The sequence below is a fragment of the Aythya marila genome (assembly GCF_965140915.1).
Source record: "Aythya marila genome assembly, chromosome: 2".
Classification (NCBI taxonomy): domain Eukaryota; kingdom Metazoa; phylum Chordata; class Aves; order Anseriformes; family Anatidae; genus Aythya; species Aythya marila.
The window spans coordinates 36,888,681-36,913,695 of NC_139043.1; the positions used below are offsets into that span (position 1 = coordinate 36,888,681).

Genomic DNA, 25,015 nt, shown 5'->3' on the forward strand with positions numbered 1-25,015 from the left:
CATAGTAATTGGTACTGTTCTTTAATCGCATTTCCCATCCATAACGCTGTTCACATTGAAGGAAAAGACAGACAACAAATTGGAAAGAAGGGCATTGTTCTGTATGTTGCTTCTCAGACACGTGCTTCTTTTACATGAAACTTTTGCCTGATTGTCAATGGAGAAGGAACTTCATGCAGGTAAAAAAAATAAACCTAAGAGTATAAAAATACTGACTGGTTAGTGAAAAAAGTAAAGATCTGAGGTAACTAAAAAGTAGCACACTTTCTTCTTTAAAAAATATCCTTCGTGATTTTGAAATGGCACACAGTATACCAATAAGCAGGACATCTGCATCACCATGCTGGTTTCCCCCACTTCTAGCTCCACCAGCCTTGTGCTGCCCTGGCAGCCACAGGCACCTCTCTCTTGCACTCTTAGCTTTCTCCTTAGTCAGAAAACTTAATCTTGCTTGCCACTCGTCTTACAAAAAACATGCTTAGGGGAAGCAAAATCACAAATACAAAATCACAAAATACAAAAATCCCTTAAAAGCAGGACATAAAGATTCTTACTTTTCTAAAATTTCAAGCTCCTGGTGTTATTTTTATGAAAAGTCTTGGGAGACATATAATTCTGACTCAGATCACACCTTAGGAATCTGTATTTTTCATGTAAAACACATGTAAATCTCACTCATATTTTTAAAGAGATTGCCAAAAAGTCTTGAGTAAGCACTGAATACTCACACATCACTGATACCTACATACTTAAATATGTTCAGCAATCTCACTTTGTTTATGTAATTCCATGTCACGTTAGTCTCTCTACCTAAATTTAGCATAGTCCAGTGTGCAACAAGAACAGTCTCTAAAGCATATGCTTTGTCCATGGTCCCATCTTGTTTGGCCAGCTAACAGAAGTAATTGTTCATGAGATTTTATTAAAAAGTCGGTTCCAGGCAGTGTATGAAGAGGTACTTAACAAAGCTCAGGTACTGTACCTATACCGACCTGTAGCTAGAGCTGCAGACCATGGAGATGACTACTGGGTGGTCTTTTTTGCTGATTTCTTTGTACAGCCATTCTTTTGAGGTTGCAGAAGTTGCTGATAAGCTTCTTGCTTAGGAGTTTAGTGTTTATCGCTGCAAGCACAGTCAATGGCTTGTAAAGGACTCCATAATAATAACATCTTCCTGAATTACTGCTGTTTACAAACGAAAGGCTTTATTAACATTAATCCTGTTTGGTGTTTTTACAGAAATCTCCAATCCTGATGAACGACTAGAAGCAATACATGAAGTGTTGATGTTACTTCCTGCTGCTCACTATGAGACACTTAGATACCTAATGATTCATCTCAAAAAGTAAGTTAATTGGCACGTAGGATAATTCTTGAAAAGCATAACAATTTTCTGCTTTAAAAGAGCTATGTTACAGAAAACTCTAATAAAGCTTCCATTAAGGCACTACCACTAAAACAGCAACATTACAAATAAACAGACAAGCTATATTTGTATAAATGACTATAAACTATGCACATATATAGCATAGATTCTTTTGCTGGCAGATTATTGCAAGCCTTTGAAGAGTTAATTAAGATTTGTCACATTTCTCTGAGGCAGATAATACTGGAATGGTAGGTACTTTAGAGATGTGTTAGATGTTCTGTGGCAAGTCATTGCTTCTACCTCCCCTTACCTCCTGCTTTGTCTTCCTGCACTATAACCCTAAAAGGAAGGAGCTGTCTCGTACTAGTTGTTTGCTCACATCATCATGAAACCAAGAATCAGGAAGGGCCTATTTTTATACTACAAGTAAAAGCAATACAGGCACTTTCCAGTTATTTCATTTCTCTTCTGGTTTTAAACACACACTGGCTCATTCATTTTCCAAAACTTCTTTTCTCAGAAGGAATGCAAAATTTTCAAAAGTACCTAAATTTCATTTTGTGACTTGAGGATGTACTCCCAGGTTTTCAGATTTTTTATCTAGATACTTAGGAAAATTAGGAAGTGCTCTGAAAAGGCATAGGATGTCTCACTCTCATTAATTTAAAGCAAATTTTTTTTTTTCAAATACCTGCTAACTCTACATCACATGCCACAGAAAGCCTTGTTTGTAAGTTTTTTAAAAACTGAAGCTGAGTAAAGACTGACATCTCAAAACATGCCTTCATTTAAGAATATATTGCCTGAGATATCCCTTTTCTGTTAGTTTATGGTGCTATTTGGAAACAACAAAAAAGGGGTTAAGGGAGGAATTCAACTACTCACCTTTTAAGAATTTTCTGTTTTTTATCTGCACTATTCTGCAGTATTAATGCCAACATGAAAAGGAAGATACCTCAACTCACAAAAAAAATTGCATCAGAGGGCTCGTGTGATGTGCATTTCATGCTTAATTCAGTTTTCATTATGCAGAGACTTTTCTTCATTTTCAATTGTCTCAGGTCATTACACTGAGTAATTCTTCCTTTTGATGAGACATTACCTAGGTATGTGGGAGCTCCTTTGGACTTTGCAGAAATGAGATGTGTAAACACCCAACCTTGTCAGCACATCTGCCTGGACGATTCAAGACAACCCACATTAGCTTTTAAGAAAGCCTGTGGAGGGTGCAGACAAGCCAGGGACCTACATACAAGAGCAGTGCTTTCATGTCCTGGCAGCAGATTTTTAATAGCCAAAAAGACAATTTACTTGCCTTCATTCTTTTTCATGAACTGAACTACTGATGAGACTAAAAAAAAAAAAAAAATCAAACAGCTGATTGATCCCATTCTCTGAAATACTTGCATGCCATGCAATACATTTGCTCTCCTTTTCCAAATTGTAGCTTTCAGCATCTGCACTGCAATCAAGCATGTGCCAGTTCCTATGGACAATTTGACAGTGAGATCTCAAAGAGAAAGAGGGAAGGTTCCTCTAGGTTCAGGTTATGCTGTTCTGTAGGTTAGACATAGTGTCCCAACTCCAGCTCCATAGAGTCCTTCCTGCATGAAGAAAACGTGCTGATGTCAAGGAGTCTTTTATGTAAAGACTGCAGGGCCATAGCCTCTATACCAGCACTCATTGTTAACAGAAAAGAAAAAGCATTGAGTTGTTAGAAGCACTTCATATTCCTTTATCAAATGAAAGGGACACAAAATTGAGCTCAGCCAAAGTTCAGTATGTTTTGTGTTGCTTTTGAAAATAGTAGAACTACCTTCCTAGTATCTGTTTATTGCCTTTCTCTCTCCTCCCTTGAAAGAATACCCTAGCATAGTCAAGAAAATCCTGTAGAGGATGTCAGCAATGAAGAATGGATTTGTCAGTCAATTAATTAATTGTTTTCTTCAATCAAATAGGAATTTTCTTTCTGATAATATTTTACTCAGAAATGGAGGAAATAGAGTAGAATGAGCAGTCCCCCCTGTGGTGAAACTCCAACCATGCTGGAGTTTCAGTCAAGCTGAACCTCCTGTGCTCACCCCAGGCTATGCTGTCAACAAGCCCCATACACCTGCACAGAGGTGCCAGTAAGATGTATAGTAAGATGTATGTGTCATTGCATAGCAGTTCAACACCCCTGCTGTGTACAGGCACAGATAGAAAGCAGTGCTGGGCATATAGACTTGCACAATAGCAGCTAGAGCTAGGCAGCCTTGGTTTGCCGTTCCTCCTTGCAAAGCAACAGCTAATGTGTCTGTGTTAGATATGATACAAGGTGGTGACACAGCTGTGAGTAGGGGCACTAATGGATTCCTGACCTGAAAGAAAAAAGAAAAGGTGATTTTCCTTGGCATAGCCACTCTTTGCAGAGAGGTAGTGTGAGAGTAGAAGCAAAGCCTGGTCTTTTATGCACCTTGACAATGAAAAGACTAAATGTCCCATCAGGTTTCAGCCTCTTTGTGGTCCCCTGGTGGCATCCACTGCCCATCTGCTGCCAGCTGGGCATTGCTATGGACAGAGCGGTCTCAGCTGTTGCCAGAAGAGCTGGCTCCTAAACTAAATGTGCTCCACCCTTGCAGAGGATTTATGTGTGGAAGAGTTGTCCAACTTCACACGGGCTCTACTTAGTAACATCAAGTGTCTGGTCCATGAGAGACCGTGGCTGTCTCTAAACAGCAGTGCGAGAGCCCTCTCAAGACTAAACTCAAATTCCAAAGGGTTGCTGGGACAACACTGATGTAGTCCATTTGTACCAGTGGAAGCAGACTTTGTATTTTCCAGTAGGCCTAAGGGCCAACTTCTCTGCTGCCGGTGTTTTCTCTAGCCACATGGAGCCTATCTTCTCTAGAATTTACATCCCTGAACCATATCAGGGAACAAAACAGCCTGGGCTCCTTCCTAGAGGTGCCTCTGGTCTCTGTGAAAGATGGATGGCATTTGTAGCCATCCAGCTTCTAGCTGCATGGAGCCTGCCTGAACAGAACAAAAGCCGCCTTTCTGGACTGCTCCAGGTTTCAGCCTACTCCTAAATATAAAGAATAAGCAAAATAACTCATCTGTTGGTTGGCCTGAGATAGCCAGCAAGCCAGAAATATGTGATCAGGTTGGCTGCTGAAGGCTGGAAGCATGTCTGTGAGCAATGGGCCATTGGTCATCAAAAGAAATTCTGGGTTCATGGTCAGCATCCATGCCTGGCGTGATGCACACCAAGCACAACATGACAGAGAAATTTAATTACTGTAGAGAAGGGGACTTGCCCATACATCATAATTTCAACCAGAATTCTGTTTTTCAAAAAAGAAATTACCACTAATTTATTATACCTTAATGGGTAGCCATGTAGAATAATCACTCCAGAGTTACAGGAGGGGTGTTTAAAGGCACTGGAATACACAGCCCCACCATAACTGCATTGTACTTGCAATGGAAGTAGTTACTGTGGAAATAGGTGCTACACTGAGTGAAAGTAAAAACTGTTACCAAAAATTGTCGGTATCTGGCAATGCTTAATGTGAATCAGGACTGCAGGTTAAGATACAATATGTACTTTTCTTCTGGGAAGTGAACTACTTACCTTGTTATTTATTTTCTTCTATTTTAGGGTTACTTTGCATGAAAAGGAGAATTTTATGAATGCTGAAAACCTGGGAATAGTGTTTGGGCCTACTTTAATGAGACCTCCAGAGGACAGTACCCTGGCTACTCTGAATGACATGCGGTACCAGAAGCTAATTGTGCAAATTCTAATAGAAAATGAGGATGTTCTCTTTTAGACAAACGTAGGTGCATCTTCAAAGCCATTTGTTTAAAAATAATTAGTTTGAAGGGAAAACAACATTTCTTTAATTTTTTAAAAAATGAAGGAAGAGTTCCTTGGCTGCACTTCAATTTCTGCAAAGTTGCAGATGGATGCCAAAATGTTTAGGGAAAGCCTATGTCTCATAGACATATGCCTCTTTGTAGAAGGGAAAAAAGAAGGTCAGAAAAAATCCTCTCACCTTGTATCTTTTGCCTTGCCTCAGATGTATATTTGTTTTGAGAAGTTGCAAACAATTTTATTGTTAACTTATTAAGAAACACAAAACATATTTTAATATGGCTAGAGAAGCATAAAGGTACTTAATCAGTGTTGCTTGTATACAGCTATACATTTCCCTCTCCATAAGACATAATTATATATGTCAATTGTGAAACAGAACCTATATTATAAAGATATTTTTACTTTACCTAGCTGAAAGAATGACATTTTATTTTAGCAAACTATAAATCAATGCGGTGCATTGATTATTTTCCATGTAATTCTTTCCTGCATTTTTGCTATGATATATTGAAAACCATTACCACTAATGCAGTATTATCCTGACATACCTCTTTCATGGCAAATGTTTTAAAGGAGAATCTTGTGTGTATTCCAACTTTCCTTAGGTTTCTTTGCATTTAGGCACTAGCATTCTAAGATTGTATAGTACACTTCTAACCGTTTCATATTTCCTGAAACATAGTATTTTCTCTTTTTTTTTTTTTCTACTCCCATATAAAATATGGTATTGAGAATTTTTGAAAGTCCTGGTGGTAACATCAGTTTCACATGCCAGATTTATTATTTTTTTTTTGATCACATTAATATGTAAGTTAAGTGATGCTGGGACACTGGATATTTTCTGGCCTTGTTGAAAAGTTAGCACTTTTTGGGTTAAATATGAAGGATTTGTTTTTCTTTCTGTAAAAATCAAGCTATGTTTTGTCATGTTTCTGTATTTATAAACGTACAGTAAATCTGCTGAAAATGTAGGTATTTCTCTTGAATGTGTTTCCTGATGGTTTGTTAAAAAAAAAAAAAAAAGACAAAAAAGACAAAAAAGACAAAAAAAAAAAAAAAGAATATGTAGGAAATGTGGAAGTTGGTAAATTTAATTATTACCAAATTTTAATATTTTTCTCCCCTCACAAACATTGACCTACAAAGTTCATAGTCTAACTGCAACTTATTCTTAATGTTAAAACTGTTTCTCAGCATGAGATGTTTCTGCAAGCATAGAAAATCAGCATACTTTACTACCACACTCAATTTTCAATACAAAAGAACTATAATAATTCCTCATCTTGATCATTTGTATCATATGCTTGGTAATTCAGTTTCCTGAATTATTTCAGGGAGCACATGTTTCTATTCAAATTGAAAAATATGTGTAACTATGATAATGAACGGAAGTGGAGGGTATTACTGTAAATTTGTTGTCTTCTAGAGAAATAACTAAGGGCTAGATAGATTAACCCAGATTGCAGAGCAAAAGCTAAATAGTCTGAGTTCCCAATACTTCTATAGATCCTCCTGACTTGTACAGGACTATTTGTTGTAGGTTACGTACTACTTAATACTGTCATAAAAATGATCTGGAAATGGTTTTATTTTGTGAAGTGAAATATGCTTTGTAATTTATGATAGTGTAAATGGAAGGAAAATCCCATTAAATGTGTTAAGGAGTTCTGGTGTCTGTCACTGTCCATACGGCAAACCGCTGAATGAAAATCAGTCTCCAACTATCATCCTGACATGGCTGGAAAATACTTGGAAAACTTGGAGTAGTTTTATTAATGCCAGCAGTTTCAGTGGTACTCAGGTGCCCATACTACCAAACCTCTGTGCACATGTATTTACTATCATTACTCTCAACCACGTCTGTGTAAAGCTTCAAGCAAGCAAAGAATCAAAAATATCAATCCCATCAATTCTATGCTTTCCAAAAATCGATATAATCATAGCAATTTTCTGATCCCTTGAATGCAGACATTTGAATAGCAATGATTTTATTTATTTTTTCTAGTCCATTCAGTTAAGTGTTATATTTTAAAGGCAAAAAATATATATATTTTAGTACATTATTTTTGCAGGAACACAAGCCATTCTGCTTCTGTTTCTCCCATTCCTTCTACCATTAGCACACTGGTAGTCTTCACATGTCTTACAGTCTGGGATCTTTGCCACATATACCAGCCTAGGGATTCAAAGCAGTATGTTTAGAAATACCCATGCACAGTGTCTTTGGAGGGGCAGCAGTTTCTATTCTGCTCAGTCGGGGGAAAAATATGATTCTGCATCTCAAAACCAAAATACCTAATGAAGCTTCCATGTGTGTCTTGGCTAATGCGTAGCCACCATCCTCAGGTACATGCTTGCTGCGGAGGTAGAAGGATCCTGTCCCCTCCATACCCTGTTAGTGCTGTCTTGTACTGCACACACGTGGTCTCTTGTGGCAGACTTGCTGTGGCCACCACAGCTGTACCTGGGTCTGAGCAGCACCTCAGAGGTCTGATATCTCTGCTCCAGACTCACCATAAATGAAAAGCCAGCAGAGTTGTCTCCATAAAGCTGACTGTCAATGCAAACCTGTACTCCACTACACAGAAAAAATGTTGTGTCTGACTGGGTTACATCAACTCCTTCCTTTTGCTTCAAAGCATTCATCAGAGTGTGATATCGATCTCACACCAGGCACTACAAGACAGCAGTCAGAGTCATTTGAAAGGAGCTCCAGGAGGTTCTGGTTGTGCTGGTGTAACTTCCCTGCGAGGTCATGTCACCTAAGGCAGCTGTGCGTCCTGGGAAGCAGGTGAGATAGCTGCATTTCACTGCAGCTGAATGTTAGGCAGGAGCCTTGTTGTTCTCCAGCTCCTGGAGAAGGGCCTTGGTGGCCTGCTGGGGGGGGCAGCAGTCATCATCATCCATGCACGCTCCCCAAAAGCCATTCTGCTAGCCCCATCTTCTGGTGTGATGTGTGCTGTCTGTACCCTGATACAACCAGTCCTTGGAGCTACCACGGTGAGACAGCTCACCTCCTATAACGCAGAATTGTCTTAGCCGTGCTTAGTAAAACATTGCATGGAGTTAATGATTTATAACACAGTCACTTTCGTACGTGCTGTGGAGCAGCTGAAGGCTCTTCTTCCTAGTTTGGTCTTTGCAAGACTCACTGCAGTCAGGTTTAACTATTCTGAACCTGCTGGGACAACTCAATGAAGGAATTGTCTCATGAGAACAGTATAGTCTGATATTTACAGCCTGTATCCCACACACTGCACATCCCAGTCATGCTCTCTCCTTTATGCCCACAGGATTTAGTTTCCCCACCTGCATCCTTTAGCCTCCCCTGAGTCCCCTGCTGTACACCCCATGCATCCCAAGCTAGAGAAGGGGCTGCACATGCTGAGCCTGGCTCCAAGCAATGAGTGTGCTGAAAAGGCAGCTGGCAGGCAAGACTGTACGGGGAGGTGCTGAAGGGTTTATTCATTTGTCTGGGGCTCCTCCACCCAGAAACCAGGTGTCATGCAACTTTATGATCTCTCTCCTACTGTCAAATATCATTGAAATTGGACAATTGGATTCAAAGGTTACCAATGAAGAAGACAAATTTGCAAAAAGAGAAACAAAGAGCCTATGGGCAATACATTGTTTCTATGGTAAAACTTCTTATAAATAAAGTTAGAAAGGACACAGCTTTGCTCTCAACTCCACTGCTCTGCAAGCAGATAGCTTAAGACACAGAACAAGTGAATCAGCATCACGTTCATTTTATTTCTAAACAAAAGGTAAGACTGCAGTTTCCTAAACACTTAGCAGTCTGAAAGCTCACACAGGGTTTGAGATTAATGAAGGAGACAAATCTGCAGAGATGCGTGACCTTAGATTTTGGGAAGATCTACATCAGGTTTGGGATCTCTTATGAGACAAGGTGCTTAAGGAAAGACCTGAGCAGTGTGTGACTGTCAAATTTAGGATACAGGAGTGGGGAGGGAATGTGGGTGTAGTATTGGGCAAATCCCTGGTGTTTTTAAGACCTGAGATGTGCCAGGAGTGCCTGTGGTAACAGTCAGCTCGGCTGAAGGAAGACTTGAAGTCCCATCACCAAAGAGGTGAAAGTGAGCATAGGTACTGAGAGCAGTTTGCAGAGCACGTGGAGCACTGTGTCTTTTGCAATAAGCTCATGCTGCACGATGCTGATCTGTGCAAACAAGGCACCGAGAGCTGACTAACCGTGTTTGCACAGGGCCCCACCTGGACTCACACATCCGGAGGGAGAACACTTTCCAAATCCATCTTGGCTGCTGCTGTCCCTCTGCCTCCATCCCACCTCAAGACGAAGACAGCCCACAGCCATGTCAGTGCTGCCAGTGTCACTCCCCTCACAGCCCACACAGCCAAGTCCATGGCAGGACAGAGCTGCTGCCCTGCTGAGAGGTCAGAGAGGGCAGGAAAGGAGACGGTGGTGGGTCGAAGGCTTACCAATGTCTTCATGAGTGGGCACTTCTCCAGCAGTTCAAGCTCCCCAAAGGAGCAGCAGCTGGAGAGGCTGATGTTTTCCCTCCATGCTGCGATTTCCCCAAACCCTGCTCATTAGGCACATGCAGCAAGGACCTGCCTGGCATCCTTCTTACTTCTTTGTCTGCAGAAAAGGGGGGAAGAAGATTTGAGTGCCAACAGACCCCAGCACCGATAAGCAGGAACCACTGAAAACTCTGAGCAGGAAGGTAATTGACAAACACTTACACAAGGAGAAGAATGCCATCTAACTGGATCCTCAAAGCAGAATTATATTGCCGTATCCCCTAAAGCTATCTAAAGGCAATGAAGAGACTATAGGACTCATAGAGATAAGAGTAAGAGCATCAATACGTTTTATGTTCCTTAGCTCGTAGAGATTCATTCCTTGATTAAAGCAACAATCATGGTTAAGATTCAGAAATTTGAACCTTAAGAAACTGATTGTTGCTGAATGCCGTAGGGCTTGCATATTTACCACATCGGTGGGTCTTACTGGAACCCGTATCTTACATTCTCTTTAAAGGCATGGTCTTCTGGTTATAACTATGCTGATGCTATGGCTAAAGCCAGGATTGGGAGTTCAAAGCCTGAAGGACCTGGACTATTGCAGGATGGTGTTTGGACTGCAAAGAAGAAGAAAGCATGTGTCAGATGAGGCCTGAACCTTATAAGCTGTGATAGAAATGAGCAAAGGGTTATGACCTGTCGGTTCAGTTTACGTTATCCTTGGGGGTGTCATGAACCAAGCTTACTGCTGGAAGCTGGAACCTGCATTCACTGCATGGTCCTGCAGGACCTCCTGAGGTGGGGAGGTTGAAGCTGAGAAGAATGAAAGTGTTCTCTTTCCTAAAAGTATGAGTCACTTGTCACTACGAAGATAAAGGTTAGAATGACGATTAGGGTTAACTTTAGGGTTTGGATCTAGAGATCCTGAAGAACACAAATTTGAAGACACCTTATTTTCTGTTCTGCTGTAGGGCAGGTATGTGTATGACCAATGCACATGAAGAAGCAATTTACCATATGCTGTTGACCAAGAAGATCAGAAGAGAACCTGGGGTTCATTGGTGTTTATAACCAAGGTAACTGTTAGGAGTAGGTTAAGAATCCAAATACTCAGGAACCTGTATTTTTCCTCAGGCTGCTGCACAGCCCTCAGTATTAGGAACAGGGCTGAGGTCAACAAGGGAGGGGGTTTGGGCATGGGAGGTATGAGGGTGAGGGGAGTTGTGGGCATGAGTCTAACAGTTATAATTAAGGTAGGAATTAGGGTTAGACTTTGGAAATCTAAAGCCTAAGAACAGAATTGGGGTCAGTGCTGATATATGTGGAGTAACTCTTACACTGCGTTGATAGGCACCAGTGCTTTACTGTCTTTTTTGATGAAGCTTCAACCCTTCATTTTAGGCATAGGTATTGTTAAGGTAAAGTTTCATAATCTATTGTGCTCTGAGCCAAATTTCTTCTTGAAGCCAAACTTTCCATTGAACAAAGATGATCACCAGCATTAACGCAAGTTAACATCTTACATTCCTCTACAGGACTAGCTCCTTTCATAGAGCTACCATTAGGGCTTGTGTAAGTAACAATATTGTTCAGGCTACTGTTGGAAGTAAGATTAGGAGAGTTGAGACTACATCTGTGTCACTCAATAAAATGGGGCCAAGGACCTCTCCCATGCCAAGCAGCACCAACTTGCCCTGTCCAAATTATCTTCACTGAGGTCTTCTCGGGGCCCTTGGTAGCTATCACCTGTGGCCTTTGAGAATATTTATTTTTTTCTAGAAGCACTGAATCAAAATATTGTGATTTAGTGTCCATAACAATGCAAAGGCCATGTTGCAGCCCATCAGACTGGTATTTTTATTCCCTGAGGCCGAGATGGTGTAATGCATATAGCATGAGGAGTGATTGTGTATTGAAATATTTGAGGGTGCAAAACCTGTTACAATAAATATCAATAAATTTTATTACAATAAATAGATTTTACAAAGTACACAATAAATAAATAGAGTATAAATTATTATAAAACTGGAGGACTGTGGAGGGAGACAAACTGGTGTAATTCTGTCCATTCTGTCTAGGAGAATAATCCCTTGCTCTTACGGCCTCCAAACCATGCCTGAACAGTGGGTATTAAATAACATTAGGCCAAAATCATGCCAGGGTGTCACCACTGACAATATGGCTGATTGATGAGGTACAAGGTTCAAACTCACTCCCTGGCTCTATTTTTTTGGCAGTACAGACATAGGCTGGGTGTGAAATGCTGCAGTTCTTATCAGATACTGCAGTCCCACAGCATTTAGCAGCAGTGTGCTCTCAACAGGGAAAATGTTCCTCTCTGCAAAAGGGTTGGAGTCCTTCACCATAGTTAAGGCAAAGGCTGAGGTTTGAGATGCTGCTAGCACTTCGAAATCTAAAGCTTAACAAACTGAAATTATCACTGGCTTCTTCATAGCAGACAGTCTGACATGGATGGGAGCCAATTCTTCGTGTGTTCTTTTCCTGTACCTATGGCACCCTTGGTTATAATTAAGATGACATCTAGGGTGTGTGATCTAAGAGTTTCAAGAACTGATCTTAATGCAGAATGCTGAAAGGCCCACTTGTGCCAACAGCATTGCAAAGTTTCTTTCTAAGGGCCAGTTGCTCAGTGGTATGTCAGGTCAGAGTTAGAGTCTTAACTTGCAGAATCAAGTGTGCTGTTGAATGTTGCTGGGAACATGGACTTATGAAGAGCTCTGCCCTCTGTAGGTGCCAACACCGTATGTTCTTCTTTAGAGGAGGCTCAAACATCGTTGGACCCCTTTCATATAATTGTATCTGCATTTAATATTGGGGCTAAAGTTATGTTATGCTTTGTTTTACTCTTAGTTTTTGAAATGAAGTTAGTCTTTGAGAACCTAAATCTTGAGAATCTTAGTTCTGAATTTTGGACAACTTGCTGAGTTATGAAGTGACCCGATGTCAGTATGATCCAATCCTGCAAAAAAGGAGCATGTTACAATAAGGAAGAGACAGACTCCTTTTATAATGTATTGGGGTGTCTGCTAGAATCCCACACATTTACCCAGTTGGGAATACAAAATCACGTTAATTTTATTCTCTCGTTCTGCAAAGAAAGGGCAGAATTTAACTGCAGCAGTCTTAAAATAAATATAGTATTTAACTTCCACACATTGAAAGAACTATGTAACTGATTGTTTTGCTTTCTTTTTATATCAATTCTGTAAATATGTGCACACTGAAAGAACACAACAACTGTTTACTGTTGCAGTAAGAAAGGGGCAGAACATACATTTTTCACTGCCAGAGCTGTTTTTATATAAACATTAACCTCAGTGACAATCTTGTGTAACTGTGTTGTGACTGATTCATAGCAGTGACTTTCAGATGCAGAGCAGGTTTTGCTGTTCTCCTGTGCAGCCGCATACACTCTCCCACTCACAACATCCCTTATAAAGCTTTCTGAACTGCCTGTCTCCTTTCAGGAGACCCTATTTTCAGGAAAGTGCCAAAAGGGACAAATTTCCTTCATTGCAAGTTTCTTAGACTGAACAGAGAAATGCACCGATCTGGTGAAAGTTTGGTGTTATATCAGCTAAGAGGTCAGGCCTATGGTAATCAAATTAAAATAAACAAGTAATACACTGGCAAATGTTTTGTATAAGCCTGTAAGAAGAGTGGAAGCTATGAATGTTAACCAATAATATTCTGTAACAAGGACTTAAATTTGTGCTTATTTCTCCACAAACTCCCAGGCAGTTTTGGGGGACACAAGATGAGGAGAAATGCTGCTGTTTCTTGCTCCGTAGATACAAATGTGTAGCACAGCAGCAGGTTATACTCACTGGGGGAAACAGCCCCATGGTCTCAGAGCCCAATGCCTTGATGCTATCAGTCTTGGAAAATGTTAGTCACTTGCTTGTTTGGAGGCAATGTAAAGGCTCTCTTTTCTTGCTGGAAGTTACTGGTTTATTCCAGAGTAGGGATGTTTTTTGCTGTTGAAATCAGCGAGCAGGACAGTTTAGAGTGCTTTCAAGTGTGTGTGCATGCATGCTTCCTTACCCAAGGCTTACCTTTACGGGCTTTCAGGGAAGCAACAAGCAGCAGAAGGTGAACTGCAAAGGGGAGGAGGCCGAAATACCTCTGCTCCCACCAACTCCTCCACAGGCAGCCTCGAATAACGGAGCGCGCAGCTGGTGGGTGCTAGGAACCGCATGAATTTTAGGAGTTTTGCTTCTCCAAACAAATCGCCGCTTTCAGCGCGGTGCAGGCACATCTCACTCCTTCTCTGCGGCTGAACGGGAATAAAAAAAAAAGGCGTTTTGTTTTCCTAAAAACCCGAGGGCTGCCTCCCGCCCGCGGGCTGGGCCTCAGCAGCCGTCCAGGTGAGCGCGGCCGCCGGTGCCGCCGCTCCTCCCACACCTGCCCGCCCGCCCACCGGGGCCAGCCCCGGGCCGGCCGCCGCCTGTCGCCGCCTGTCGCCGCCTGTCGCCACGCCGCAGAGCCGCCTGCCATGGAGCCCTAGGGGCGTGCGGCGGCAGGGGCGGCCGCGCTTCCCCGGGGACGAGCACAGCGCTGCCGCAGGTCAGTGTCGCCGCCCTCGCTCGCCCCCCGGGACCCCCTGCGAGGGCGAGGGGGCGGCAGCAGGGAGACCCCCAACCCCGTCCGGGCCGGGTTAAGGGACGGGAATAGGGGAAAAGGCAAAATTGGGGCATCCCACTTAGCGCCCTGACGCTCGCCCTCCCTCCGCAGAGGCAGCGCCGAGATGGCGGACAGCGCCGCGGCCACCGCCGCCGCCCCCGCCGCTAAGGGCGGCAGCTCGGCGGGGCACTGGTGGAAGTCGCTGACCGGCGGCAAGAAGAAGCACAAGGAAGCGGCGGCCGCCCCCTCCCCGCAGCCTCCCTCCGCCGCCCCCGGCCCTCGGGAGGGAGCGACGCCCCCCTTCGGCAGCGGGGAGCCCCCGGGGGCTGCGGCCGGGGCCGGGGCTGGCGGCGGAGCCCGGCGGAGCCTCCGCGTCTCGCACTCGGGGCGCTTCAAGGAGACGCGCAAGGCTCGCACCTCGCTGCTGGCCGACAGCCCCCAGGTCTTCAACGGCGGCGAGCCCGGCCGCGCCGCCCCCGGGGGCCAGTAGCCACGGCGGGGGGCTCGCCCCGCCGCTTCGCCCCGCTCCTCGCCCCCCTCGCGGGGGCTCCTCGGCGCCCAGCGGAGGCTGCGGGGGGCGCCCCGGACAGCGAGAGGAGCCGCACGACCGCCGCGAGGAGCAAGCCTCGGCATCGAGGGACGATGTGATTGTCTTCATGGTGATAGCGATGAACGCCCCACTGCGGGTACTGTGGTGGGCAGGCTCAAAAGGTGCTATCCTGGGGTCTCTGTGCCTTCCCCGGGCCCCTCCGTGAGCCAACGCTTCCCTGCTCACGCCTGCGGGCCAGCTTCTCCCCGCTCTCCGCCCGAGAGACTCTTCACACGCTGCCTTTCGAAGGAAGGACTTCGTTTCGGGGCCGAGAACCTTCCAGCGGTGCCACAGCTCTGTAGCAGTCGTGCTTCTGCCCTGCTGGAAGCAGGCACGCCGGCGAAGGAGCCCTCCTTGTGCTGTGGGACTCATCAGAGAGGCGCTGGGAGCCACAGGTGCCTGGGTTCTCCCATGCCACACATCGCATTTTAATATGCAAAAGGCAGGATTCTACCGTGTTTTCCTCTCTTAATGATAAGCAGGTGTTTCAGAGGTTAATCTCCCGTAGTTCTGTTACAGAGAGAGGCTGGTTATTGTCTAACAATTCCCGCTGTGTACCCAGGGAATGCATGGTTTTTGTATAATTGGTGATAACTGGTGTAGTGAAACAACGATGAAGAAAACGGGTGATAAGATGCAAATACTCTCCTGGGAGACAAGACCAGCTCTGGAGAGAGAGCACGGGCAGGGTTGTGCTCCAAACGTGGAAACAGGCTTTGGCACCGCTGGAAGTGTTCTTTAATGTTTACTATGATCAAGGCTCCTGAAGCAAGGTTAAAGATTCCCAAGATTTATTTTTTGCTAGCAAGATCACAAACTTTAACTTGGGCAGCTAGCTGCCCCTTCCTGGAGCTCCTGGGGTTTTGGACACAGTAAACTATCAGCCAGATTTGCACTGGTGTTGTGCCTTACAGAGCAAACTCAGCTAAAAATACTGAGCAATTACACATTTCTTGACAGTAGAAGATGTAGCTACAACTGCCTTATTTATTTTTAAATGAATTTGCAATATACTTGATATTGTTGAAATGGTTTTAGCCTTTTTTGAATGTGATACAAGATATTACATAATGGCAGGGACTGAAAATCATTTCCTAGCTATCAAGTATGATGTGGTTATGATTTTGTTTGGCTGTAATTAATTATTTAAGGTCAGTTCATAATAAAAAGTGACCCGAAAGGAAAAAAAGATATGAATTCTGACCGAAAATATGGGTTAAAATAGTCACTGACAGTCAACGAGATGATGTAGCAGATAGAGGGCGAGTGTCCTGTGGTTCGCGGTGTATAATAGTATGTAATGAAAGCTCCTGTGCAATAAACTGAGATAACCTAGCTGCCTTAGTTAACAATCCTTCACTCAGCTACTTCTTCAGACACCTAAATCCAAGGACGAAGGGGTTGTATCATCATAAATGTATTTCTGTAAAAGCCTCTTTTTTTTTTTTTCCACCCAATGTGCAGACCTGCGCTTTTCCCTTTCATTTAGTCAAGCTACAAAGCACTGATTGGTTTTGGACTGCCTTTTGTGTTCCTGACTACGTGCTGACAAAGCAGAGAGCAATGAGTGGGGGAGCTCCTGAAGACCACTGCTGTTTCTCCTCAAAGACGCTTTTCTTACCTGGAACCTCTTCAGTAAAGGGGCACCCGAAAGCCTTCTGTGAAGAAGAAGCAAGTGGAACAAGCCCCATCACGTATGAAGGGATGTGAGAGAAATGAAGGAAAGTTTAAAAGCTGGGAACTGAGAGACTGACAATAAAAAAAACTTACTTCAGGATCAGTTAGCCCAGGGGGGTTAACAGATCAGTGTTTTGTAAAATTCATGCAGATGTTTTCCAGAGTTTTTAATCCCTACGCTGCTGTGAAAATATAGTGTATCCATTCCTCTGTAACTCTAAGCTACCTGTTTCTACAGTGAACTCTGTTTGTCTCTTGGAAAAAGGTTCCCAGGTTCACTGGTTGAAAGTCTTTATCTAGGCACAAGCTATCTACAAATTATGGTATTATTTGAGGAGAACTCTGGTATGATGTTCAATGGTTGCTGTTAAGATTCAATATCAATGCAGGTTAATATGTGACTAAATATTAGTCATATCTTAAATCCTAATGATTGGTACTTAAAGCTTGGAAATTTGGTCAGAATATGAAGTAAATAAATACAGATAAAATGATTTGGTAGCAGGCATCCTCCATCTTTATCATGACCTTGAGCTGTGGGAAGGAGAAGTAACTCTATCTTCCTGCTCAGTCAAATCCTTGCTTCAATGAATTTGATAGCAGCTACTGAAAAACTAGATCCATGAGAAAACTGGCTGACTGCCTTGTCTCACTTTCCACGCCCTCTGTGCAATGGCCATGCAGCAATATCTTTGGGTCAGTGCTGACCCGTGTTCGCCAGCTAGGCATGAGAAGCCCCGTTGGCCACGACCTACTTGTTTGGCAGAAATAGTCCTTTTGTTTCTCAGCCTGAGCCTCAGGTGAAACTTTAAGCAATGTATACACATGTAAATGAATTAAGCTGGTGCAGAGAAATAGTCCATTTTGTGGAGCATCTGAATTATTTTTTTAATCCTTGAAGTAAAGAAAGGTCGAGCTTTCTTTTTTATTGGAGAATACTTGTTCAGTTATAACAATAGTGCAGTTCTATGCACTGAATTATTAAAAGGCTGTTGGCATTCTTCATACAGTTATTTTCTTCATCTGGCATCCTCAACATAGGTATTTTCCTCATCTTCTTTATAAAGATAATGCATCAGAAAGTAGGTTTAGGAAATGGGGCAACTGAGAAAGTAGCTGCTGTTTGTTTCTAAAACCAAAGAGTAGCATATTTACAAAATAAAGACAAATAAGCAGATGAGGTTCAACCTATGTCAGTTGTAGTGCAATTTTCTTAATATTATTCCAAATATTGCTAAGGGTTGCAGTTTTGGGGCAAAACTAAATATTTCATAATGAGAGTGAACTTTTCAAATAAACTTGCAAAGCATATACCTACTTATTCTTGCTCTTGCCAAAACTAAAAATAAAGCTTTGACTAGCTGCCTGGTGAATCATTCCTTGCTATTGTAGGCTGGTCAGTCTGGTACTCAACGAAGATTATAGGGAGCAGGAAGCCTGCTGCAGCACCTGCAGAAAATGATCCTAAATTGGAAACGCTGGATTAAATGCTGGAATAAATGCTTTGAAAGCCTCAAGAGCTTCAACCTCAGATGTTAGGTCAGGCAAGGACTTAAACTGAACTGAAAGAATGGAGAAGTCTATGTGAGGTCTTTACTGACTTATTTATAAAAGTTTTGTCTTTACTGCAGTGTAAACCATGATTAATATTATATTTGAGATATAAAACCTCTTGTCTGTTAACAAAATAACCTCACATGAGGGCTAAGATCTGAAGGACAGAACTCACAGCCTTGGCCTGGACGGTACATCTGGATGTTTCACTTCAAAGCCCGTGTGTACTTTAGCACAGACATCTGATACCTAATTGGGAGAAAAGCTGCTTCAAGTCCGGGTACAAACTGAAAGCTCATTTTGTAGCCTTTTGGGATCATATTTGGTAGGGCTAAACAAAAAAAGCCCAAGCCTGGTATTTTCTAAGGTGTCTTTTTAAAACTGGGGTGGGAAAGAGTGAACTATAGGATGATATTTGAGACCATATAATTACACTATTTTGAAAAACAAACGTTTCCCCTTCATTGCTAATTTATTGTAAATAGGATGGAAGACCTGCTGGCTTTGATTTTTCTTTTCAGAATAAAACAGAAGGAATAAAGTTGCTGTTTAATACACACCAGAAGTAGTGAAGTAGTTTGTCTATTTTAGCCTTAAAGACATCTGAAATTTACAAATAGCTCCAAGAAAAAATATTTGGATGTAGTCTTCACCTAAAGCATATTGATTAGCAGCTGCAGCTTAAGAATTTGATTTAATGCTCATTTGATCTAGATAAAGCCATATAACATCAGATAACATGTGTTTGGGGGATAGCAAACGACTTTCCATAATAGCTGCGAGGCCTGATTTTAAATGAAAAATTTACTCCAGTGAGTAATCTTCGTCAGAGCTAAATGTCATGTTTCATATGAGTAAATGAATTAGAATGTTTTTCAGGGTATTAGTTACCAGACTATCGTATGCTTTGGGAGGCGAGGAGCCACACTGATTCTCAGGTGCAAGCCTCTGTGCCGGGAACCTTCTGCTGCCTCTTTGCAATGCCTCAGGCCATTCCCCTCGTGCAAAATTGCTGTTTATTGTGGTTATTGATGTTATTATCCTTCTACACTAAGGAGGTTAAATGCATGATCTTCTGTGTTACTGTGAATGAGAACCACGCCTATGTTTGTCTGTTGAAATGAAAAATTAGAGGTACTGTGCACCCTTGTACTTCAGTGGCTTACATTTTTTCTTTGCCCTGCTGGCTTCAGTGTGTTTTACTTTCCAGGTCTTTGTTTCATACTCAGCCTGTAACTTCTAAAACAGATTAACAAAACTGAGCCCCCAAGTGCTGCTTGGTGACAGAAGAGTGGGCAGCAGTTCAGCAGCCAAGGGAAAAAGAAAATATATAGTAGATCCATTTCTGCATGTGCTTCTGGGCACCTTCCCACTCAGCTTTATGATCAAGAGCAGAACTGAGCCTTGGTATTGATTCTGGAAACACAGCTAACTGAGAAACACAGTCTGCACATCCTTGGTTGAATTTATCTGCATGTGCATCTGTAGTGATAGAAGTTTCCAAAAATCAGTCTTGGTTTGCCTGTTTAGCATCCTTAGGTTCAGGACTGGCAACATGGCATAAATGTAGAAGGGGAATCTTTCCAACATTGCTTCCTCAAAATGCTGCAGACCGCTGCAAAGAGGAGGAGGAGGAGAAAAACCTACAGGAGCCATATTTTCTGGTTTCTCTTTTTTGGGATTCTTTTCTTGGCATACAAACACTATGGCAATGTCCTTGCTTGCTCCTAAAGCAGCTAGAGAAGTAGAATTTATGAAATCAGCACAAGTACAGAATACACTAGGACAGCATTTTGCACTGGTACTCTCTTTTAGGGAGAGACAAGCCAACACCTAGACATTACACTGAGCTTTTAAAGATGGTTTAATTCTTCCTGCAAGGTCAGAAAGCTATGGTTTGTTCCTGGCTCAGTTCTCAACTGGCTAGTGATATATATGAATATGTCTCCAGGCAATACATTAGCCATCGCAGGTGTTAATTAGCATCTGCTGAATTGATTCTGAAATGGAAAGCAGTGAGAAAGTGGGGAATCACATTAGAATAACAGACATTGACCACGATTGAGATCGCATAAGCTCTGAAAAGCTGAGGTCAGATTTTAAATGATCAGTTGCAGCATTTGAAGTACAATCTTTTATTCTTTTGCACAGTTATTCTTCCTTAGTTCACGTTTTTATTTTCCTGCTATAATAATTTACCATAGTTATCTTTCTAATGACTTGCTTACCATGTATTACCTCTCTAGTTGTTTTTTGTTTTGTTTTGTTTTTTATTCTTATTATGCCGAAATAGAAATGTGCCTGTGTTTGTCCCCTGCAAAACATTTACAAAAAGTCTGAAGATATTCTTGTGACCCTTCTCTGCCTAAACCTAACCTCAAGTTAGTAACAATACTTTGCAGTTGAGGCGAGTTCTGGAGATGTGAGCTCAATGCTGAAAACTGATCCTTTCACATACCTGAAAATAAGCATGCATCATTTCTTCTTTAAGGGTAGGGAATTCAGGATATAGGGCTGAAGTAAAGCTTGTGACTAACCATGTGAACTGAATGAAGAATCTGCTCTGAGACCAGAAATTAGACCTTGTGAAGACTTCCTCAGAGAACCAAGCTGTGTTAAGTGGTAGCAAGAGGTTCAAATGGGCTAAAGATTTGCATCCCTCAGAGGAACCTCCAGACACATGGGAGTTTAAATAAACACTTAAATAAACTTACACGTCATTACAAAGCAGCTACCTTGAGGACAGTTGCTGAAGTTGTGCATTGTAAACCATGCCTGGGATGTTAAACAGAACTGAAGAGACAGGCAGAAGTTTCAAGGAATTAAAGTTGTATTTGTGGCATCGACATTCCAGTAGTACACAATGGGAAAAATAATTTCCCTATAACCTAAGCTGTGTATTTAAACCAGTGTAGTTGTGTTAGGGTGTATCTTCCCTCACCTAGCTGCAGATTTCCAGCGTGGCCAAAAGGTCATATTGACAAAAGCACTGAGGTGTCCAATTCCACCTGCTTCAATGGTGTCTCGATACCTCTGTGGATCTACACTTCTGGGAAACCTCTTAGAGAAAGGAGCGTAGTTACACAAAACTATCGAAATTGTACAAAGATAAGAATTTTAAAAGGTAAATTTCTGCTTTATTTACATGGGCAAACAGAGTTAATGATAAAAAAGGGCTGTGTAATATCAAAAGCACTTTTTACTTATATTTTCAGCTGTTTGTGCTGAAGCAATATAGCTCCTTTCTCTCCTCCTCCCCAGTATATTCGTGCTTTCCAGCTGCTATTTGATCTTTTCCAGTCTTGACTCAAAATTATTCCTTACAGAATCTCTCAGTGAAATGGCTCCAGTTCAGACCAGTATAACATTTCGGCGTGGCCATTGTTCTTTTGTTCTTATCCTCTAGAGCAGCTTTTACTTCTAAACAGCTTCTTTATAAATCCCTTTGAAATCTCCCTTCTCACTTTTTGTGTGTGCTGAGGACAAGACCAAAGGTTGAGGACGGTTTTAAGTCCTGAGGTGTGCAGAGCCCCTGCTCCCTCCCTGTGTTTTGGTGTCGGTTACTGCTTTGGCCTTTCCCTGTTCAGCTTTGCCAGCCAGGATGGGGCACACCCTCACTTAGCACAATACAAAACCCATTTAATTAAGAGCTATTCAAGATCTTTTGAAAAAAAAAAAAAAAAAAAAAGTTTGCATCAACAAATGCCCATGTCAAGCAGCAGTCATACAACACCTTTCCAAAGCTGCCCATCCAGAGCAGAAAAGAGCAAAACAATTTTAACTCGCTTGTAGGTCTGAACTGTCACTGCAAATACCCAAATACCCACAGCTTGCTCCCAGGGCTGGGGAAAAGGTCGCTTGCCATGGCTTTGCTGGTTCTTTCTGACATTTACATGCTCCATAACAATTTCTAGAAGCGCTATCAGGAAGTGTCAGCCATTTAGGGGGAATTAACTACGAATTGAACTTCTCTAGACTGGGCACTTTTGCGCAATGAATGCCCAGTGTACCCTAGCAAACGTGTTTTCAGAACATGTTTGGCATCCATACATGCCTTTGGTATCAGTGTGTAAGATGTTACCTACAGGAATGTGCGAAGGATTTGCATTTAGGCGTGGACCTGTGCAAATCAACACGCACTGTTACATGCAGGAAGCATTTTGAAAATGTCACCTTTCCCATCTTGCTTGGGGGTTGTAGCATTGGCTGGAGAGCCTCTGTACAGGTCGTGTGGCCTTCAACGTGAGAAGACTAATTCTGTCACATCTCTCCTAGAGCCCTCAGGAAGAAACAGGGCTTGCTCAAACAGCACAATGGAAAGAAAAGCTACTACCTGAGGAGTTAATGTCACAGGGGTGCTGGAGGAGCACATCTTCGTAAATCTTCTTTGCCAAATCAAAGCTATTTGAGCTTTGGCTTATGGGAGCAGCATCGCTGCTGCCTCTTGCTGTGACAGCTCCCCCAGCTGCTTTCATCTGCGTTTGAGCTGTGCAGTAATGTTATCATCTGGACAGGTTTAACAGATTTGAGAAGGGGTGTGGTTCACTGAAGGCTGGACTCAGGTAAGAACTTGAAGGAGAGCCATTTTAATGTGGTAAAATAAAGCTTCTACATTACCTAGTTAAATTTATGGAGGGGGATCATAGAATCATAGAATGGCTCAGGTTGGAAGAAACCTTAAAGACCATCCAACTCCAACCCCCTGCCATGGGCAGGGATGCCACCCACTAGATCAGGTTGGCCAAAGCTCCATCCAACCTGGCCTTGAACACCTCCAGGGATGGGGCATCCACAGCTTCTCTGGGCAACCTGTTCCAGTGCCTCACCACTTCATCTTTGCTGTGTCTCTGTCCAGAGGCTATTAAAAATATGCCTGAGGATGAAGATGCTTTGCTTTATCAGGCAGTTGGAGAAACCTGCCCATCTAACAGACCGGGAAGATTTGCACCCTCAGGTAACTGCCCTGAAGGTGAGCCTGCTCAGGCATGAGGGAAACTGGATTGAGGTAGCCACCTTCCTTGGTAAGTGCTTTATATCCCAGGCTAGGTATATTGATGCTGTTGAAGGGCCTCAAAAACAATAAGGCAAATTCCAATGAGAAAAGTCCATCAAGAGCTATTAACACAAAGATGCAACCCTCCAGATGGGAATTTCTCGTCCAAAAAGCTTTGACCTCTTGTCAGAAGAGCATAACAGAGGAAGTGTCCTGTGTCTGTCCTGTTCAGAAGAATAATCCAGAAGAAGAATTTGCTATCAGTTACTGACAGGGATACAAGCCTAAATGAACATTTGGTGTGACCCTGTAAAAATCAAGACTTCTACCAGAGCTCAGGAGCTGAGCTTTGAGGAGTCCACAGCCCAGAACGGAGTCCAAACACCAAAGGTCCTTAGTGAATCTGGGCTTTTCTAGCAGGCCAAAAGTCATGCATTTCATCCACACCAGAGCAAGGACCCTTTACACAAAAGCCCAATGTCACCCATTTGTCTGCATTCGTCAGTGCTGATTTCTCTGCAGTTCAGACCCAGGAGGCACCTTTTGCAATTGCTACAATGAGCTGTCTTTTTGCTATCTCTTATCTAACTGTGGCTGTACTTTTCACGTCATGTTCTCATTTCTACGCAGAAAATATTCGCCAAATGCTTTGGAATTCCTCTGCATGGGAGCTGCAGGAGCAGAAGGGATTGCTTTCTGTGCCTAGGGGTGAACAAGTGCTTGGCAGGAGCTCCTGTGCCTGTAGCAGAGCGTAAGGTATCTTTAAAACGTCTTGCCATACTCAAAAAAAAAAAAAAAAGCCATCTCTACATGCATGCAGGGTGACATAACACACTGGTTTTATAGCAGTTAAACTGTCCAATGTTCAAACAATAAAATATTCACAATTACAGAGCAATAGAAAATGGCCTACCTGCTGATGGGAGGGGCTGCTGTGCACAGCTTTTCACCCACATCCTTTGGGAGGAGCTTGCATCCTCAGCCTCCTTCCTAAAGGAGATTCCCCTTCAGCTCCAGGGGCTTTTCTTTTGCAGTAGGTGACAGCTTTTACCACTCCTGGACTGTTTTTAATGATTCCAGATTTTAAATTTACCAACTGGTGGAAGTATTTTTATACCACTTAAGGCGTAATGTTAAAATGATCTAGTGTGTCTTAGTAAAAGTTTAATCTGTGGGAAGAGTGGAATATTACCTCTACAACTCTGACTGTGGAAAGCTGACCATTTTGTAGTTCTTTGTTTATATATATAAAATTCCTTGACATTGATAATTTTCTGAGATGGAACAATAGCTTCTTAGGAAGAAAAACAGGGAGAGAGGAAAGAGTATTTCCAAGATTTGGGGACCTACAACTTCCTCTAGAGCAGCAGCTATTTGCAATAGCTGCACGACCAACTGACAGCAAGGAGGTCAAGGAGCTGCTGAGGTTTTAACTTCTATGAATTGCGAATCCCAGGCTCAATGTACTGCTCACAGAAGTTTTTTCTCATCCTAATACCAGTTTGAAAACAGGCATTTTACAAGCTGTATTTGTTGGCCACTGACAATAGCCACCGTTATTGATTCCAGTCCTGCCATGAGTGATCTTGTTTAGAGGATTTAAGATTTCCTTAACACTTGAAGGTTCTGCTCTTTGATACATCAGTTATGACTTTCCCTTTCCCTTCAAGGTTTGGAAGGACATGCTGAAACTATATATTGGTACTGTGAAAGGAAGCACAATGATGGTATCCCAAGAGTTTTTAATCAGACTTTTAATTACATTAGATAGAATGTTTTAATCATTAGGAGCGGAAGTGTAGCTGTCAAATTTTCTGTTTG

General features: G+C 42.5%; 2 protein-coding genes across 2 annotated transcripts in view; both read left to right on the plus strand.

Moving 5' to 3' along the window:
- CHN2 (chimerin 2) overlaps nt 1–6,293 on the plus strand; it is a 162,752-nt gene extending 156,459 nt beyond the window's left edge. The window contains exons 12-13 of the mRNA XM_082754739.1: nt 1,240–1,345; nt 5,013–6,293. Coding sequence (XP_082610865.1) covers nt 1,240–1,345; nt 5,013–5,184 — 278 coding nt within the window. The 3' untranslated portion in view covers nt 5,185–6,293. The remainder of the gene's footprint in view (nt 1–1,239; nt 1,346–5,012) is intronic.
- Nucleotides 6,294–13,975: 7,682 nt separating this feature from the next.
- Nucleotides 13,976–18,743, plus strand: PRR15 (proline rich 15). The gene is made up of 2 exons (XM_082754851.1): nt 13,976–14,324; nt 14,493–18,743. The coding sequence occupies exon 2, from the start codon at nt 14,506–14,508 to the stop codon at nt 14,869–14,871; it is 366 nt and encodes a 121-aa protein (XP_082610977.1). The 5' UTR covers nt 13,976–14,324; nt 14,493–14,505; the 3' UTR covers nt 14,872–18,743.
- Nucleotides 18,744–25,015: the final 6,272 nt, after the last annotated feature.

Excerpts from the sequence above, each read along its gene's own strand:
- PRR15 (XM_082754851.1), top strand. The coding sequence starts at position 14,506 with ATGGCGGACAGCGCCGCGGCCACCGCCGCCGCCCCCGCCGCTAAGGGC.